At 40.1% G+C, this 17,820-nt stretch overlaps 1 protein-coding gene and 1 pseudogene across 1 annotated transcript; one reads left to right on the plus strand and one right to left on the minus strand.

Moving 5' to 3' along the window:
* Positions 1-1,071: 1,071 nt before the first annotated feature.
* On the minus strand, positions 1,072-1,962 carry LOC114628282 (putative vomeronasal receptor-like protein 4). Its single transcript, XM_028776252.1, has one exon. It carries the CDS (start codon positions 1,960-1,962, stop codon positions 1,072-1,074), a length of 891 nt encoding a protein of 296 aa, XP_028632085.1.
* Positions 1,963-3,058: 1,096 nt separating this feature from the next.
* LOC114628294 lies at positions 3,059-3,709 on the plus strand (annotated as a pseudogene).
* Positions 3,710-17,820: the final 14,111 nt, after the last annotated feature.

The following is a 17,820-nucleotide window of genomic DNA, read 5'->3' on the forward strand; positions in this document are numbered from 1 at the left end:
GATCTTCTATGCACCCTCAGTACCCAGGTCTCCTGGTCCACAGCTAAGCGGGAAAGATAGAGCCTGGAATTTCAAGCCAAGTGGCTTAACAGACACCAGATGTTCAGTGTCAGCCACTGTAAGTGACAAATCCTGAGAGGTAGAAGTTCTAGTCTTAACAATCTATTAGTGAGGTCTTTAAACCTCACAGTGTGCTCGTGAGGCCCTGGTCTGGAGCATGCTCTCTGCCAGAGGCCAGCCCAGGTGGTTCTTCTTTTTTGTTTGGTTATCCTTGAGAAAATCTCAGTTAGAGAAAATCTGTGTTGGAATTTTAATCCAAGGCAGACAATTTCAGGAAGATCACCTACTACTTATTAGCTTGTCCTATGTTGGCTCCTGACAGCTGTCCAGGCCTAAGATGGCATCATTTGAGATAGCTTATTTGCCAGAGCTTCTCATGGTGATTAATTAAGATCTGACATGATTAGAATTGTCCACATTATTGTCTTATGGAATCTGGCAGCATCAATCACTTGGTAGCAAAGTCTGCTGAGTTGTGATGACATCACTTGTCTCACTATCACTTCCACTCTGCTGTGTAAACCCACCCCAGAAAATGATGATGTCCTCACCTCTACCTACCCTATGTTGTTCTCCTTCTCTGGCTTTTGAGGGGAAATCAGCATTTTCTCCAGTGCTAATGAGAAGCCACAAGTCACATGATAAGGATGGTGGAATGAGAAGTTGGTAAAAATCTACTTCCTGCCTTCCTAGAAACCCTGAACTAGCCTTAGGTAGTTTTGTACTACTCTGATTTTTTAATGCAAATTATTATAATGTTTAGCTGATTTAATGCTTGGATATATTAGAATATCAGGGCAAAGTATGATGAGGTGGAAAATGCTGGCAATGCACAGGCAGATCAATTACCAGGCTGAGGCCTGGGCTATAAATTGGTATACAGGAATGCTGGTGGTATATAACAAAGCTGCATGTCCTCCACGTAGTATACAAACTATTAAGGGAAATAAATGATAGTGTGCATCTTGAGCTCAGGGAGGAATAGAATCCTAGCATTTCTCAGTGAAAACTCTAGGATTTAGCAACAGGGCCATCTCTGTTCATCAGGACAAAGGGACTGAGAACAGCATAACCAAGTACTAGACATGTTTTAATATTTAGTATAATGGAATCATGAGTCACCATGGAACCTGTATAAAAAGAGAAAATGAAGTCTCCCCAATAAAAGAAAAGAAAACAGCTCATGAGAATGACAACACTCTGTGCAGCTCTAATCTCTGGACTAAAACTCTTCATAAACCTGCGGCTATGAAGGTAGAAGATACGCTTGTGATGTTTATACAGGTGAAAAGAAATGTATCCACTGCTCCAGGCCATGAGACTCTGGAAGATGAGATCACGAACAGCCATGAGCAAGAGGAAAATCCATTTAACTATGTGCCTGGATGGCAGCATATAGCAACACCCAATGTACCCAGTAACTTCTGATCTGTTCATCCCACTGCTTGCTGTTATATAGTACAACAAGTTGGAACTTGTCAGAATATTAAGGATCCAAAAGAAGAAGACATAGGTAAGAACTTGCCATGAGGTCTGTGGTTTGAGCTTTTGCCAAATGGATGTCCTGAGACCGATGGTGACAGCCTGGACCACGCTGAGGTGACAAGTCGAGCAGATGGAAAGGCCGCGTGCCATCCTTGCCAAATAAACCACAGCTTTACATCCAATGTCTCCTAGGAAGTTTTTGAAATAAAACACTGTGGCTGTATCTCTGATCCCTGTGCTATAGATAATGATCATATTAGTAAATACCAAATGGATGAGAATAAGGTTGACAGGCTTTTTCTCAGTCCGGGAGGCAGAAATGTACACAAGTCTCACAAACATTAGGATATTGCCCACAATTCCAGGTCCAGTAAGAGAAAGGAAGACTATTGTCTGGATAATGTTATTCCAGTTCATCTTTTCACTTCACGAATGGCACTGGGAAAAAGTCATTTGAGAAACATGTAAGATTTTTCTGTTTATGCCTATGGGGGGGGGATGGTTTCAAGGATATAAATACATACTGTTCTTTCCTTAATGATTCCTGACAAGATACTTGGTTTTCATTGTTGTTTGTTAGTTTTACTTTGCATTTTTCATTTACATGGAAATGATGATAGCTATAATCAGGCATAAACTTGATAGTTTCCTGCCTTTCACAACGATCATTCATCCTTCACATTCATATGACCATGAATTTCCCAGACAAAATCTAAATGCGTGACATCATTTTGTCAGTATGCATATTAACACAGTCCTGAGTATTTACCTGGCGGGCTCCTTTCTTTTCCTTCATGTCACCTAATATGACCTCAGGCTACTGGATGACGTTTTTGCTTCATATCTGAGCCTCTCCTCCACTTATGCAACTATCACTAAGTGATGTTGAACTAATAAAAAGCTTACAACTTCTTCAGAAAATTGTTCTTGGCCAAACGGATTCATCTCTCCCAGAATATTATATGATATACTCTACTTTCTATATAATTTTTCTGTAATTGGAACAGAAGCTAGTGTTTTTTAGGAATTAGGGAGCAAAAGCTAGTCTTCTGACAACAAGGTGGGAGTAAGTCTAATAAGATTTGTGTTGCAGTCTCAGCTTTCTACGTGTGATTTAATTTTTCTTCCATCTACCTTCTTTTCCCTGTCTGTTTCTACTGAGGATTCTGCTCCAAACAAAACACCAGGGAAACATTTTCTAGCTCATGCACTGGCCTTATAAATTCTAACCAAAGATGCAAGTAGCTGATTATATGTTTTAAGGTTTTGTTGAGTGTAATGATTCCTCAGTCAGAAATGCACCAACTTCGAGCCGCTGCAGGGAGTCGGGGACGCCCCTGAGCGTGAGGCTACAACCCTCTCCTCCCTCTGGCCAGCGTTAAGGCATCTCCAACCGGGACTCCGCCCACCTCGGGCCCAGGCCCCTTTGCACCCTGTGGCACCGGACAGCAAAGCCGCCTTCGTCGCGTCCCCAGGAACCAACAGCCGCAGCTAGCGCTGCTCGCTGAGCGAGATGGGAAATGAGGCAAGTTAACCTTTGGAAATGAGCTCATACTTCGATGCTGATGAAATTGCAAGGCTAGGAAAGACAGCCAAGAAGCTTGATTTGGACAATTCTGGTTCTTTGAGTGAGGAAGAGTTCATGTCTCTGCCTGAGTTACAACAGAACAGCGGATTTAGTACAGTGGATAATAAATATATTTGACACAGACGGGAATGGAGAAGTAGACTTCAAAGAATTCATTGAAGGAGTCTCTCAGTTCAGTGTCAAAGAAGATAAGGAGCAGAAGTTGAGGTTTGCTTTCCGTATCTATGTTATGGATAAAGATGGCTATATTTCCAATGGAGAACTCTTCCAGGTGTAGAAGATGATGGTGGGCATCAATCTGAAAGATACACTGTTACAGCAGATTGTAGACCAAACCATAGTAAGTACAGACAAGGATGGAGATGGAGGTATATCCTTTGAGGAATTCTGTGCTGCTGTAGGTGGCCCAGAGATCCACAAAAAGATGGTGGTGGATGTGTGACTCTTTGAAGAATACCACCCAACACTTTTGCTTCCTTCTCCATCTCTGAAGATCTGCTCAAGACGTCCAGCAATGCTCTCTGTGTATTTAAATGGAAGTATTTTTCTCTGTGAAGCCACATTTTCCAACCTGAGCCTCATGAAGCCAACTATTATCGAACTCCTACTCTGTCAATAACTCAGTGTAGCACTTTAAAGTTTGAAGGACAGCAGCATGAAAGAGCATATCAGTATGGTGGAGAAAGGGAAGGGGGTGGCTCTTTATTTATTTTTCTTCATCTATTATAACAAGAAAGTATCTACATTTACATATGTAAATATGCATATATCGATATATGTAGCTTTCTAGATATTTAGTAGGTTGACTTTAATTTAATATACTTGATTCAGAAACAAAATGTTAGAGTACAAAAGTGCCAAGCAGAACATAAACCATCCTTACTTTTATTTCACACAGTTTTATATGTAGATAGAAGATTGTACAATTTGCACCAGGTATTAGGCCAGCTATTTTCCTTTCTCTGTGCTTTCTCCTTTGTGAGATTGATAAAGCATTTGTTAATGCCCTATTATTTATCTTAATTACACTTTTGTAAGGAGTCTGTAACTTTACTTATAGCTCTGAATATCTTTCCAGGGGCTGTCTTACTGCTGAGCAGCTGTTTAATCCATCTCTGTTGGAGGTATAGTTCAGTGCTGTTGCCAAGAGTGGGTTCTTGTGTCCATAGAACTGCATATACTATGGCTGCTGCAGGCTGATACTTTTTAAGTAGTTGCTGTTATTTTTATTAAGTGTCCCTGAGAAAATGTAATTAGCAGTTGTGATTTTATAAAGGTCAGAAGGTTTCTGAGGCAGTCATGACTTTTTAAATGTGTTATTTAGTGAAGAAAACCCAAAGTAATCATGTAATGGCTTAAAATATCCTTGTATCATTATACACAAGGAAATACTTGTCACTAAACTGTAAATCATGGATTCATTTTTCCTTCTGCATTTCAAAAGACATACAGCTAACCTAAAAACTCAACTGATACTTAATGAGCACATATTTATGTAAAATTCTGTTTGTGGTTAAAATGGGAGAATATCTTGCTAATCTATATGCCATAGGGGAGCAGATTTTGTGTATATATTTTAAATTTCTTTGCCAGAAGGGAAGATAGCACATGATGGATTTTTGTTGTTTTGCCCGGACAACTAGTGATGGATGATGATTTAACAGATTTGTGTGACATAAAAGTATGTCATGTTCTACCACTTGACATTATCCCTTCCCCTTTCTGCAAAGGTACTATTGACTGGAAGTAAGACATTCTGGAGAGTTTTATATGGCAGTCTTCCCTATACAGTTTTTCTACATAAATTGGTTTTATAATCATGAATGGTAAGGGGCAGGTTGAATCAAGGAAAGAGAATATTAAATTGAGAACACCTGCCTGCCACTGCTGTCCCTTCAACTGAGTGCTGCACATCATGGACACTGTCTGTGAGAGAAAAATCCCAGTGCTTGGTGTCTTTGCATGACATGGAGTTTTGCATGTAGATCAATTTAAAATGTACCTCTTGTTTACATAATTTGCATAATTTTAAAAGATGATGTTGCCAAACTTTGGAAATGTTAATATTCAAAACGAAAATCTCCACTCCCTGTAACTACTTTCCCCCTCTGGATCAGGACATGGCTTGCAATCCCAGCCAGTGATGGCTTGCAATCCCAGACAGTGGTGGCTTGCAATCCCAGCCAGTGGTTTGATCTGTCCCAGTGCCAACCGCCATGTGCTCTGCTTCAAGAGGGAACTAGTCTTTTGTGAATTTTTTTGTACATAATTATTTGTTACAAATATTTTAGCAAATGCTTTCTGTATCTCTTGCTTGTGCATATCTTGGCTGGTGTTGTGGAAAAAAATAGTGCAAACTATTTCCTTACTGGGGAGTGAGGGGTTTTCTTTTTTAGTTTGTGTGAGGGAGGTGGGAAGGGCATGGTTTATGTTGAATGTTTAAATTTTCTTCTGCATGATTCATGTTTTGAAATCTTTAGAGAACTTCATACTGTATGAGTAAGAAAATAAAATATTTGAAACATGGAAAAAGAGAAATGCACCAACTTATGAATAAGTTCTTCCTAATATTCAGCATTAATGTGTAAAAACTTATAAATCATACCCTGTTTAATGTTTATTCTTATATATTGCATAAGTTATAAGTTAAGCTAATCCTTTAGGTGCTGGGTATATGGCACAGTACATAAAAGTATTGCTGTACAAGTGTGAGGACATAAGTTCTGATGCCCAGCACCCAAATAAATGCTGGTCAAAGAAGTGCAGAGTAGTAACCCCAGTGTGGATGGTAAGGGGTTTGGTGTGGAGAGAAGCAGTTCCTTGGAATCCACTGGCTTGCTTGCTTAGCAGATACAATGAGCACTATGTTCAGAGAAAGGCCCTAACTGAATATTTAAGGCCAAGAGCAACTGAAACAGATAGCAATGCTGTCTCTCCTCTGCTTGCACATATATTTGTGCAAGATTAAATGTACACACATGCATATAAACTCCCCTTAACACAGCACATATAGTAGTTTTGAAGCAGAAAACTATTCCATTTGCTTCACATCTAACAAAACACTCAGAAACATGTCAACCTTAACTGAATTAATTTGTCCTTCATAATTACCATCCTTTTCTCATCAAAGTTATTTCTGAATTACCTTCACCCCAGTCCCTGCCTCAAATATAACATTAGTGCTTAACTTGTCACAGGATTATGCATATATACCCTGGTTGATCTTTGACAGATCACCATGAGTCATGTCCATCTTTTACATATCAGCTTTCTTTGAACTCTGGGCTATTTATCTATATATCTGCTTCCCTCCTCCCTGGATAGTGAGTATGCCTAAGAGAAACTGCTTTTGTTTGCAGAATCTCAGTGATTTACATTGCTGCTAATGCATACTCAAACATAGTGTTTGAATGCATTCTTAAATGAGGCTCTTCTTCTCAAAACCTTACACTAAACACAGAGGAAAGCTGGCAACCAACTTACATAGACGCTTGAGGGAATCTTTTTTTAATGATATATGAAAACAGAATAGCCTGAAAAAGTCAACTTAGTTTGGGTGACACATTTGGTAAATGACTTCCAGGCTTCCACCAACCTAGTGAAGGGTGTGTATAAGTCCTTAATAAATTAAGATTTAATTTTACTTGTAATATCTTTGTATTAATTATTTTATAATTTGACAAAGTTTTCAGTTACTTCTCTGTTCTTAGAACTACCAATATTAGAATTTGTAATAACAAAGTAGCCCTTGCTTTTCTTAGCAAGACCTCAACTAAAAGAATTATAAGTCTAATGTCCACTAATACATGTCTAATACATGCTATTATATGCTATTTGCATATTTTAACAAGCTTTCACTGGCTTCTCACCTCCAGCATGTAAGAATAAATTTAGTCTGTATGACTCTAATAAAGTTTCCTGTAGCAAAAAAAAAAAAAAAAAAAAAAAAAGAAACTTGGGAGTGGGTCACAAATATTCCAAATGCTTGAGAACTGCATGAACTTTAGAAGTATAAAGTTCAGGGTGCAAAGAAGATGCCTCAGTTTGAAAAATGTTTCAAGAACAGGCTTGAGGACCCAAGTTTCATGCCAAGAATCTTGACATAAATGCAAGGTATAGAATTATGCTTTTAATTCCAGCACTGGGGATGCAGAGACAGGAAGATCTCTAGAAGTCTTTAGCCAGCCACACTGGGAGAAACTGTGAGCTTCAGATACCTGGAATTGACCTCTGGTCTACAAACACACACACACACACACACACACACACACACACACACACACACACCTGTACCTGCACATACCAACATGCTCTCTCCCACTCTCCCTCTCATACAAACACACACACATTCATGTATAAAGTTCTGTATGCACAAGAGTGTTCTTTACAATCAGCCACTACAAACCCAGCTCCCTCAGTTTCTGCATGTATCACATTAATTATGTTATTTAGCTTTCCCATGCATGTCCAGTGCTCTCATCTATAAGCTAGGGATGGTGCTTTGTCCCAAGCAAGCATACTGTGAGGTGTCAAGTACCAGAAATTGAATTAGTTTTAGTATAGAAATCATTTTCTCTCTTCTTTCCTGTTTTCAAGTACATTCCGACAGTACTGTGCAACCACACACTGTATTATAGTTTGGAAAGTTCAGAAAAAGGGCAACCAGAATCAGAAAGCAAGAGAGATCTAGCCGCAACAGACTAAAGAACATAAGGAATAGGATACACAGCTCAGATCAAGTTTTTAATTCTGTTGAGGGTCAGATGTGTAAGGCTTTGGAGAAAGTGAGTCTTTCTTCACACCCAGACGGAAATGCCACCAGGCCCCTGTGTCCTGTCCCTGCCTGTCCCACATAATGAGCAGCTCTGGTATGGTGCACCACAAACTTCTGCAAACACTCCCTAATCCAAGTCTAAGATGACAGCTGGGAAGTGATAGACTGTTTTCTTTCTGGGTCCTGATTCCTTCCTTTTGCACAGTGACAGATGACTGAGACCCCCCTTTTTCCTACCTAAAGCTTCCTACCTCACAGCTCTCCTTCCAAAGTCAAAGGCAGACTCAGTCCACAGCTACAAGTCAGCACTCACCTGCTCAGTTTGTGCAGGGGTCAGGTGGGTGTCCTCACACAACAGCCAGATCTTGTTTATCATTCCTTAGTCCCCATGTTCACAGCAGCTCATACTGCTGTCAGGAATTTGGCTTCACCAGGGGAAAAGGGCTCCTTCTGCCCATCTCCATCCCCAAGGCCAGCCCCCTCCCTGATTCCCTGACATTTGGTGATCTAAAATTATTGTTGTTGTAATTACAGAGCCTGTGGGTAATGAGACAGGAACTGACAGTGAGCAGTGACCTCAGTTTGCTGTTATCTCAGACTGTTCCAGTTCTTTTCCCCTCTCCTTTTATGCTAAAGCTAGGAACTGATTTCAAAGAAACATTGTAGAGCCCAGGGGAGTCAATTTCCAAGTGTTTTCAAGTATAGTAATACCTATAATAAAAGATGACCAAGTGCTGGTGTCATAGCTAATCACTGATTCCTGGAGGTGACATTTCTCAGTTATTCAAGTTTATGTTTTGCATGGGACATGAGCATGTGGATTTAGTTCATGGATGATGTTGCTTGGGATAGATATCTGCTCTCACCATTGTTGAGTGGATATTTAGATGTATGGTTGTTGCTACCTCCATGTGTCAGGTTGTGGGCCAGCTGAACAATATTAGTTTTCAGCCTAGGGCCTACATGGTGTTGATATGTGAATGAGGTGTCAGGTATTATCTCAGCTCAGCTAGGGCAGGTGTAACTTAAGGCACGAACTAGAAGAAAACTTTCTACAGTATAGAAGAAACTTCTGGCCATGTTCAGAAGTCTATGGAGGGCCTACTGAATTCTATAGGTTGTAGTTGGGTGGCAGGGACTTGGATCACAGTGACTGTGGGTGGTGTACTGTGGGAGCAGGGCATAGGATACAACTTTAAGTGGAAGTGGGTAAGTTGTAGGCCACATGGGATTCCTTATCTGGAGTCTAGGACACAAGATCCTATATAGTCCCAGACGTTAAGTACAGCACAGGCTATCTAGAGGACAGGTAAACTGGGTATGGAATTCCTACCAGGAACTGAAGCTGGTCAGCCCTGTACCAGCCGTGTGGGTGGCTGATAATTAGACAAACATGCAAACTCATTCAAGTTTCTAGCTAGAGTACTAGATTAGAATCCAGTTCTCCAATAGCTCTGCAGTAGAAGTGGCTGATATCTGAGCAGCTGAGTGGATTCTGGGGTTTAGTTATTTTAACAGAAGGAAATTCTTTGAGAAAGTGAACACATTTCTTTTCCTGGTGATCCTCATGTCTTTGGCTGTCTGTTAACCTTTCTAAAATACCAAAGCAGCAAATCAGAGACACACTTACTGTCTTAGTCAGGGTTTCTATTCCTGCACAAAACATCATGACCAAGAAGCAAGTTGGGGAGGAAAAGGTTTAATCAGCTTACACTTCCATGTTGCTGTTCATCACCACAGGAAGTCAGGACTGAAACTCAAGCAGGTCAGGAAGCAGGCCATCCATAGGATGTTACTTACTGGCTTGCTTCCCTGGGCTTGCTCAGCTAGCTTTCTTATAGAATCCAAGACTACCAGCCCAGGGATGGCACCACACACATTGGGTCCTCTCCCCTTGTTCACTAATTGAAAAAATGCCTTACAGCTGGATCTCATGGAGGCATTTCTTCAGCTTAAGCTCCTTTCTCTGTGGTAACTCCAGCTTGTGTCAAGTTGACACACAAAACCAGCCAATACACTTAGAAAACAGAGTAAGCCACACTTTCCTTTTTCAAGTCCTTCCTTTTATCTGGGGATATAACAACACTGGATTTTCTGCTTCTGAGCATATCCCAACCAAACACCCAAGCAGGACAAGATATTGCTGTATCTAGGCACATTCCAATCCAGGGTCTGCCTTATGACTCCTTACAGAGTTAATTTGTTCCAAGACCACATGGCTTCCCCTTTAAAAGATGCTTCTGTCCTAGAAAAAAGGTATCCTTGTTCCATAGAGGGTCTCTTGATTCTCAAAGTGTGTGAAACATGCATATATTTTGCTATTTTCATACCCAATTTTATTTGAGGAAATCCAGGGACAGTGAGATTGTTATCCAATGACACTTTCAAGGATAAGTACAGATAAAATTTTAAAAATTACGTGATTGATAAAAGGTGTGGTTTACTCTCCATTTTTGTCTAAAGATACTTTCTCTAGAAATCATATAATCTACATTTGTTTCTTATTTTCTTATATTTTGAAGAAGAATGGAAATAGCTCTAAAAGCTAAGCAATGATCTTGATGGTTTAAAACCCAGGGACAGTTTTCTCATATCGCTGAATTCTTTTGACTCATATTCATTGAAGAAGATAGTGTTATGTCTCCCTGGGCCTGTAGGGGTAGAGGTGTGCATCCTTTCTGGGCACCTGGGTTCAAGTACAAATGAAACATAAAGAAATTAGGTGTTTGTTTGTCTACTTGTTTTGATGGGAGTCATTTGCTTAGTCATTTGGTCTGTCTCTTCTTATGCTCTCTTTTACTCTAAAATGGCAAAGAATCCTAGCCCCATTTCAGAGTTTTGTGAAGGAAGCAGTTGCAAACTGTCTTACTGTTCTACCGTTGTGAAGATATACCATGACTAAGGGAACTTACAAGGGAAAGCATGGAGCTGGAGTGGTAGCTGATAATTTACGTTCTGATCAGCAATCAGAGCAGAAAGAAATACAGCGGCTGGATCAGGTATGGGTTTTTGAAACCTCAAAGCTCACTTCCAGTGACATACTTCTTCCAACAAGGCCACACCACCTAAACAAATCCACCAAGCAGGGAAAGTACAATCAAATATTTGTCCCTATGGGAGCCATTCTCATTCATACCACTATATAAGGTAATAGTCAAGACATGTTTTAAATTTATGCTTAGGTAAGACATGATGGCTTATGCAGATGACCACATTTGCATTCTTGAGGATGGAGCCCTATGACTCAGAGTTGCTAATTGGTCTACATAGAGGGTTTGGGTGGGGCTAAACTGTGTGGATTTTCTGTATATTTGATAAATCTATGAGATCATTGCAGCTGCCTTATGAACTTAACCCAGTCCTACAACTAATTAATCAGCCCATGGTTTCCATTTAGACACTTTTTTATGCTATAGAAAGGATGTTCAATGAAGCCAGCTCTTTGAACCACTTTCCTTACAACAAAGGTCACTTTTCTCAAAAATGAATTTGCCAATATCTTTTTCTAAAAGTTGAAAATAATTATGAAGTGTATGTTAAAATAATGAATTCACAAGAGATTTTAATGTTGACGGCTGCAATTAAACAAATAGTTCTGATTTCTCTTAATAGTTGGCCATTAGGAAACATGAATTTTTTAATCAAACCTTAATTATTAATGTTAACACTCAGATTATAATTTATATATTACCATTATTATATATTATATAATTTTATGTGTGTAGATGCGTTTCAGAATGGTAACAAAAGGATTAAAGAGGTTCAGAGACTTCAAGACACTTAAAGAAAGAGAATTCAGAAAAGGCTGATGCAGATGAGAGTCCCTGCAGTGTTTGAATAAAATACAAAGGAGATTGAGGATTGGAGATTTTGGTGGCTTTTCTTGGTTGTCAACTTGACTACTTCTGGAATTAACTAATCGCCTAAATAGAGGATATACTGGTGATGAATTTTTGTTTAACTGAAGTAGAAAGATCTAATTCAAATCCAGATCATTGAGGTGGGAAGACTTGAATTTAATCCAGATCTTTTGAGCTGTAAAAAGAAATACCTTTAATCCAGATCTTTAGGTAGTAAAACACACTTTATTTATTTATTTATTTGTATTCCAAATGCTGTCCCATCATCTGACTCTCCCCCATCCTAAGTTTTTCAGCCCTGCCCCTTCACCTCTGAGAGGGTGCACAGCCTAGAGCAAACTCCTTCCCTGGGGCATCAAGTCTCTACAGCATTAGGTACATCCTCTCCCAAGGCGGTCCTGTTGTTAAAAGTATTTAAAATCCCATTCCAGGGTTTCTAAACCTCCTTTGATTACTGAGTTCCTAGATAAAAAAACACACACAGCCTTTATATTTTTAATAAGCCTTAAGCAGCACAATACCTGAGCAGCTGCCTACTCTCCATGCTATTGGAATCTACTTACTTTTCTGGTGAATGATCAGTTTACTGTGTTCCTGGATTCAGCTTGCAAGAATTTTATTGAGTATTTTTGGATCGATATTCATGAGGGAAATTGGTCTGGAGTTCTCTTTCTTTGTAGGGTCTTTGTGTGGTTTAGGTATAATCATAATTGTGGATTCATAGAAAAAATTGGGTAGTGTCCCTTCTGTTTCTATTTTGTGGAATGGTTTGAAGAGTATTAGTATTAGATCTTTGAAGGTCTGATAGAATTCTGCACTAAACCCATCTGATCCTGGGCTTTTTTTGGTTGAGAGACTTTTAATGACTGCTTCTATTTCTTTAGGGGTTATGGAACAGTTTAGACGGTTTATCTGATTGTGATTTAACTTTGGTACCTGGTTTCTGTCTAGAAAATTGTTCATTTTATCCAGATTTTCCAGTTTTGTTGAGTATAGGCTTTTATAGTAGGATCTGATGATTTTTTTTAATTTCCTCAGTTTCTATTGTTATATATCCTTTTTTGTTTCTGATTTTGTTAATTTAGAAACTGTCTCTTGTGCCCTCTGATTAGACTGACTAAGGGGTTATCTATGTTGTTGATTTTTCTCAAAGAAACAGTTCCTGATTTTGTTGATTCTTTGTATAGTTCTTTTTGTTTCTACTTGGTTGATTTCACCTCTGAGTTTGAATATTTTCTGCCATCTACTCCTCTTGGGTGTATTTGCTTCTTTTTGTTCTATACCTTTCAGGTGTGCTGTCAAGCTGTTTAGTGTATGCTCTCTCCAGTTTCTTTTTGTAGGCATTTAGAGCTATGAGTTTTCCTCTTAGTACTGCTTTGTAGTGAATCACAGCTGAGGATAGAGGCAAGAAAGGAGCCTCAGACTCTGAGGTTAGGTTATAACAACTTATTTATTCATAAAATAGCAATAAACAGTGAAATGGGATCACATTCCTACACACACACACACACACACACACACACACACACACACACTTCAATAACCTCAATAACCTCTGGTCTGACCCAATGTCATAGCCTGACTTGATGATGGCGCATCAGGTATTGTTCGTGATGTGTCCTTCTGCTTGTCAGCTCAGCTGGAGCACGGTCCGGGGGGTGTGGGCTCCTCTGTTTGGAGACTATCGTCAGGGTCTGTGGACTCAATCTCTTAGTGTGTGGGAATCTCCTTGGGACTCCAAGAATGAGTGAGTTGTGGTGACCAGAACAGGATATTTAAGCTACTCTTAGCCAATCACAATTAAGGTATTTACCTTATCACACTAACACACACACACACACACACACACACACATGCTTAGGCTCAGTTTCCATGGTTACCTTTTAACCAATTACAATTAAGGTGTTCATACATTACTTCAATGGGCATTTATCTCACTTCAAGTTTATCACACACACACACACACACACACACACACACACACACCTAGGCTTGGTTTCCATGGTTACATTTAATCCATGATATCATTTTACATTTTGTTCCTTACATGCTTTCATTGTGTCCCATAAGTTTGGGTATGTTATGCCGTCATTTTCATTAAATTCTAAAAAGTCTTTTATTTCTTTCTTTTTTATTCCTTGACCAAGTTATCATTGAGTAGTTCAGCTTACATGTGTATTTGGGCTTTCTGTTATTTTTGTTGCTATTGAAGACCAGCCTTAGTCTGTGTTCATCTTCTTGTATCTGTTTAGGCTTGTTTTTGGCTGATGATAAAGTCAATTTTGGAGAAGGTACCATGAGATGCTGAAAAGGAGGTATAATCTTTTGTCTTAGAGTGAAATGTTCTGCAGATATTTGTTAAACCCATTTGGCTCACGATTTCCATTAGTTTTTACTGTGTCTCTGGTTAGTTTCTGTTTACATAGTCTGTCCATTGGTGAGAGTGGAGTGTTGAAGTCTCTTACTATTATTGTGTGAGATTCAATGTGTGCTTTGAGCTTCAGTAAAGTTTCTTTTATGTATGTGGGTGCTCTAGCATTAGGAGCATAGATGTTCAGAATTGAGAGTTCATCTTGGTGGATTCTTTCTTTGATGAGTATGTATTTTTCTTCTGTATCTTTCTTGGTAAGCTTTGGCTGACAGTCTATTTTACTGGATACTAGAATTACTACTAGTTATTTCTTGGGCTATTTGCTTGGAAATTGTTTTTCCAGCCTATTACTTTGAGGTACTGGCTGTCTTTGTCACTGAAGTGTGTTTACTGTATTCAGTAAGATTATGAGTCTTGTTTAGGTACCTAGTCTGTTAATCTATATCTTTTTATTATGGAGTTGAGTCCATTGATGTTGAGAGATCATAAGGATCAATGATTGTTGTTTCCTGTTATTTTGGTTATTAGAGGTTGAATTATATTTATGTAGTTCTCTTCTTCTAGGTTTGTTGTGAGAAGACTAATTTCTTGCCCCTTTTTTACTGGGTCACTCCTACCTGGCCAGGTAACTGTGGGGGGTGGGGGGGAGCATACCTGGCTGTTGCCAAGTAACTGTGGGAGAGGAATTTAGACAGAATGCTAACATTCTCCCTTTTTGGTTTAATTAAAAAAGAAAAAATTAGAAAGAGGGATGGCAGAGCAGAAATAGGGTTGTCATGATATCTGGCTAATTTCTGCTGGCATTTGGGGCAATGTGTTTCATGGGAACCTAGAGGAATAGGTATGGGAGATGTTTGTCTAGTCTTAGAAGGGTTAGCTGTTTCCTGCTGTCCAGAGTCTGTGGATCCATCTGAGGATAGGTCAGAAAGAACAGGTCCAGTAGAAGCTTCTGTGTCTGTAACAGGAGATTGAGCATCTGGAGGTTGCTACTCTGGAGCTGTTCTGGATATGCCTGGACTTCAAAAGAGGTAGGGAATAAGAATAAGCATGTTTGGGAGAAAGAAATTTTTTTCTTAAGATGTACATTTAAAACCCAGCGGAATCCCACTCTCTGGAATATGTAGTAAGTGGAAACTTTAGGCAGTTGTATTTATCTGGTTGGAGTCTCTTGGGTCCATGAGAGGTAGATCTGAGTGGGTTTCCTGTGGCTTATAAGTTTACAAAAGAGATAACAGTATGAATTAACAACATCAACAGTCTTTAAGATGAACCTTTGTTGGATCATATAGTAGAATTTTTTATTACAGTTAATATTAGGACAGTGCCATAGCAAGAAGAGGAAATATGAAGCATTTAATCAATAGAAACTGAGTTTGGGCAATGAGATAACAAATTACATCTGAGAAAGCCTAGCTGCCAATGTAGTCAGAAGTCTCTGAAAGAGTAAACAATAATCTACCAGTTATTGTGTAAAAATTTACAGAGTCCACTAGCCAACAGTTTCTGTGAATTCTATGGTTTCTTGGGTGGAGTAAGTCTGGCTTTCAGGCTCAGAAGACACAGGGCTTTTTCTCTGTGGAATGAATACGCTTGACATGAGGAATGACTTATCTTGGTTTAGCCAAGTCATTTGACTCAGTGTATCTGGTTTTGTCCACTATGTTTTTCAGTGATTATCATATCACAATCCAGGTTGTATCTTGTAGTTGTGTCCACATCTTCCAAGACCATCTTGGGTCAATTGTTAAAGGCTTTGGGAAGTCTGTCTGTCATAAATTTAAGAATTAGCATATTTCTGACAAGATTGAGAGCTATATGCATTGGTTGTAACTGAATAGAATTTAATAGCAGCAGTAAAAAACCTCTCAAGACAGGATAGGAAAGAGTCTTAAGTAACTTTGACAGGTTGTTTAAGTAGAGAGAAACACATTTTTGCATTAGCAAAGAAATGTTTGGCTGGGACCAGAATAAGAAGCTGGCAGCAGTGGCATAAGATCATGATAACAGAAAGTGAGTTTTTCCAGGCTGGTTCAGGCCTGTGACACAAACTGCAAGCATGCAGGCTGTGAGAACAGGCCAGGGGTGTGGGAGCATAGATAGGTAAGCACATGGGAGTAGAAAAACTTTTTCCGTTCATCCAACCCCTGGCAGTATACGTGAAGATCATTTAAAATAATTATCTAATGGAAATTGAATCCAGACATTCAAAGACAACTTAGCAACTATTGTGTGATGGGAATGTTCCTGAACTACGTGTATAGGTGTCCCGAGAATAGTTCAGTAGCAGGTTAGTGTACAGCCAAGCTAAAAATTTGGGTCATCATGTGAATAACTAGGGGATATAGTGGTGGATTTCCTGGAAATCGCGGGAAAGCAGTTCAATTTAGTACCAGGAATTTAGACTGGCTGCAAGACCTTGAGGAATATATGAACCACTTTTGAGAAGGGAAGTCACTCAAGGGTCTGGATGGGACATGCTAGTGGCAGATGAGGCAGAGGCACCATGGATCAGGTGGCCCAGGTTGGGTCTGCACCACTGCGGGGCAGGACTTCCTACTAGTAGTCAGAAGTCATGGCCCAGTGTCTCCTGCTGCAGGAGTCCGTGGTAGGCAGAGAAAAGGAAGCATGTTCCAAATCACAGCAACATGCAAGCTAGTTATTTTTGTGGGAGACAGCACTACTAGCACTCACTTTATAAGTCTGGTTGGAGTGGGAGAGAGAGGGCTTCCCTCATGTGCACCTCACATGCATGCACAGCCAAGCCCTTCACGATGGTGGTTGGGCAATGGGAAAGAAAGTCTTAGGGTCCTTGGAAAGACACAGGGAATAGGGCCAGACCAAGAACAGAGCTAAGGAACAGTGGGGGGAGGGGAGCAAGCAGAGTCCTTGACAGGGCTTGGGGCCAAACCCCACTCTTCAGGCAAACCGACTGAACTAGTGGATGCAGCAGGCAGTAAATGAACGAGGAGGGGGAGAGGCCCACACTAAAGGTTGATAGCACATGGTGCGAAAGACTGACCCATGGGCAAGACACGTGGGGGCTGGGGACTAAAGTTCAAAGCTGGTGCTTCTGAGAGAGCAGTTTGTCCAGGCCTGGCCTGGGGTTCTCAGCCACAAGAAAGAAACTGTCTCAAAAGGAAAGAGGAAAAGTCTCACCCAAGGGAATAAGTCCTAGAACCAGGGTCAGGTTACTCTGTCCAGTGGAGGATTAGGGTTTACCAGTTCTGGGCTAGAGAGTGTGGATCTCTTATGGTAGCTGAGGTGGAATGCAAACCTGTAGAGTTTCTAAGTCCGAATCACGGCACAAATGATGTGTTTATAAAATGATAAAGAGATATAGAATGTATTCTATGGATGTGTGGTTAGGTATGAGGAAGGGAATGTCTCAGCGGGCCCATGCCAGGATATTCCTTCCCCATGAGGGACCAGCCACATGACAGTATAGTATAGAATAGAGTTTGTTCAGGGCATTGGGAGTGGAGTTAAGAGGGTAGCAGAGACAGAGAAAGACAGAGAGAGAGAGAGATTAGAGAAGTAGAGGCCAGCCATGAGCATATGGAGAGAGGGGGAAGGGAAAAGGAAGGAGTGAGTGGACAGAGGGGGAGCAAGAAGGCAAAAGATCAACAGATCAAGTCAAAAAGAGTGTAAGAGAGGGAGGAGGGGGTAAGCAGCTCCTTTTATA

This window comes from Grammomys surdaster, unplaced genomic scaffold (genome assembly GCF_004785775.1).
Source record: "Grammomys surdaster isolate TR1022 unplaced genomic scaffold, NIH_TR_1.0 267, whole genome shotgun sequence".
Taxonomy (NCBI): domain Eukaryota; kingdom Metazoa; phylum Chordata; class Mammalia; order Rodentia; family Muridae; genus Grammomys; species Grammomys surdaster.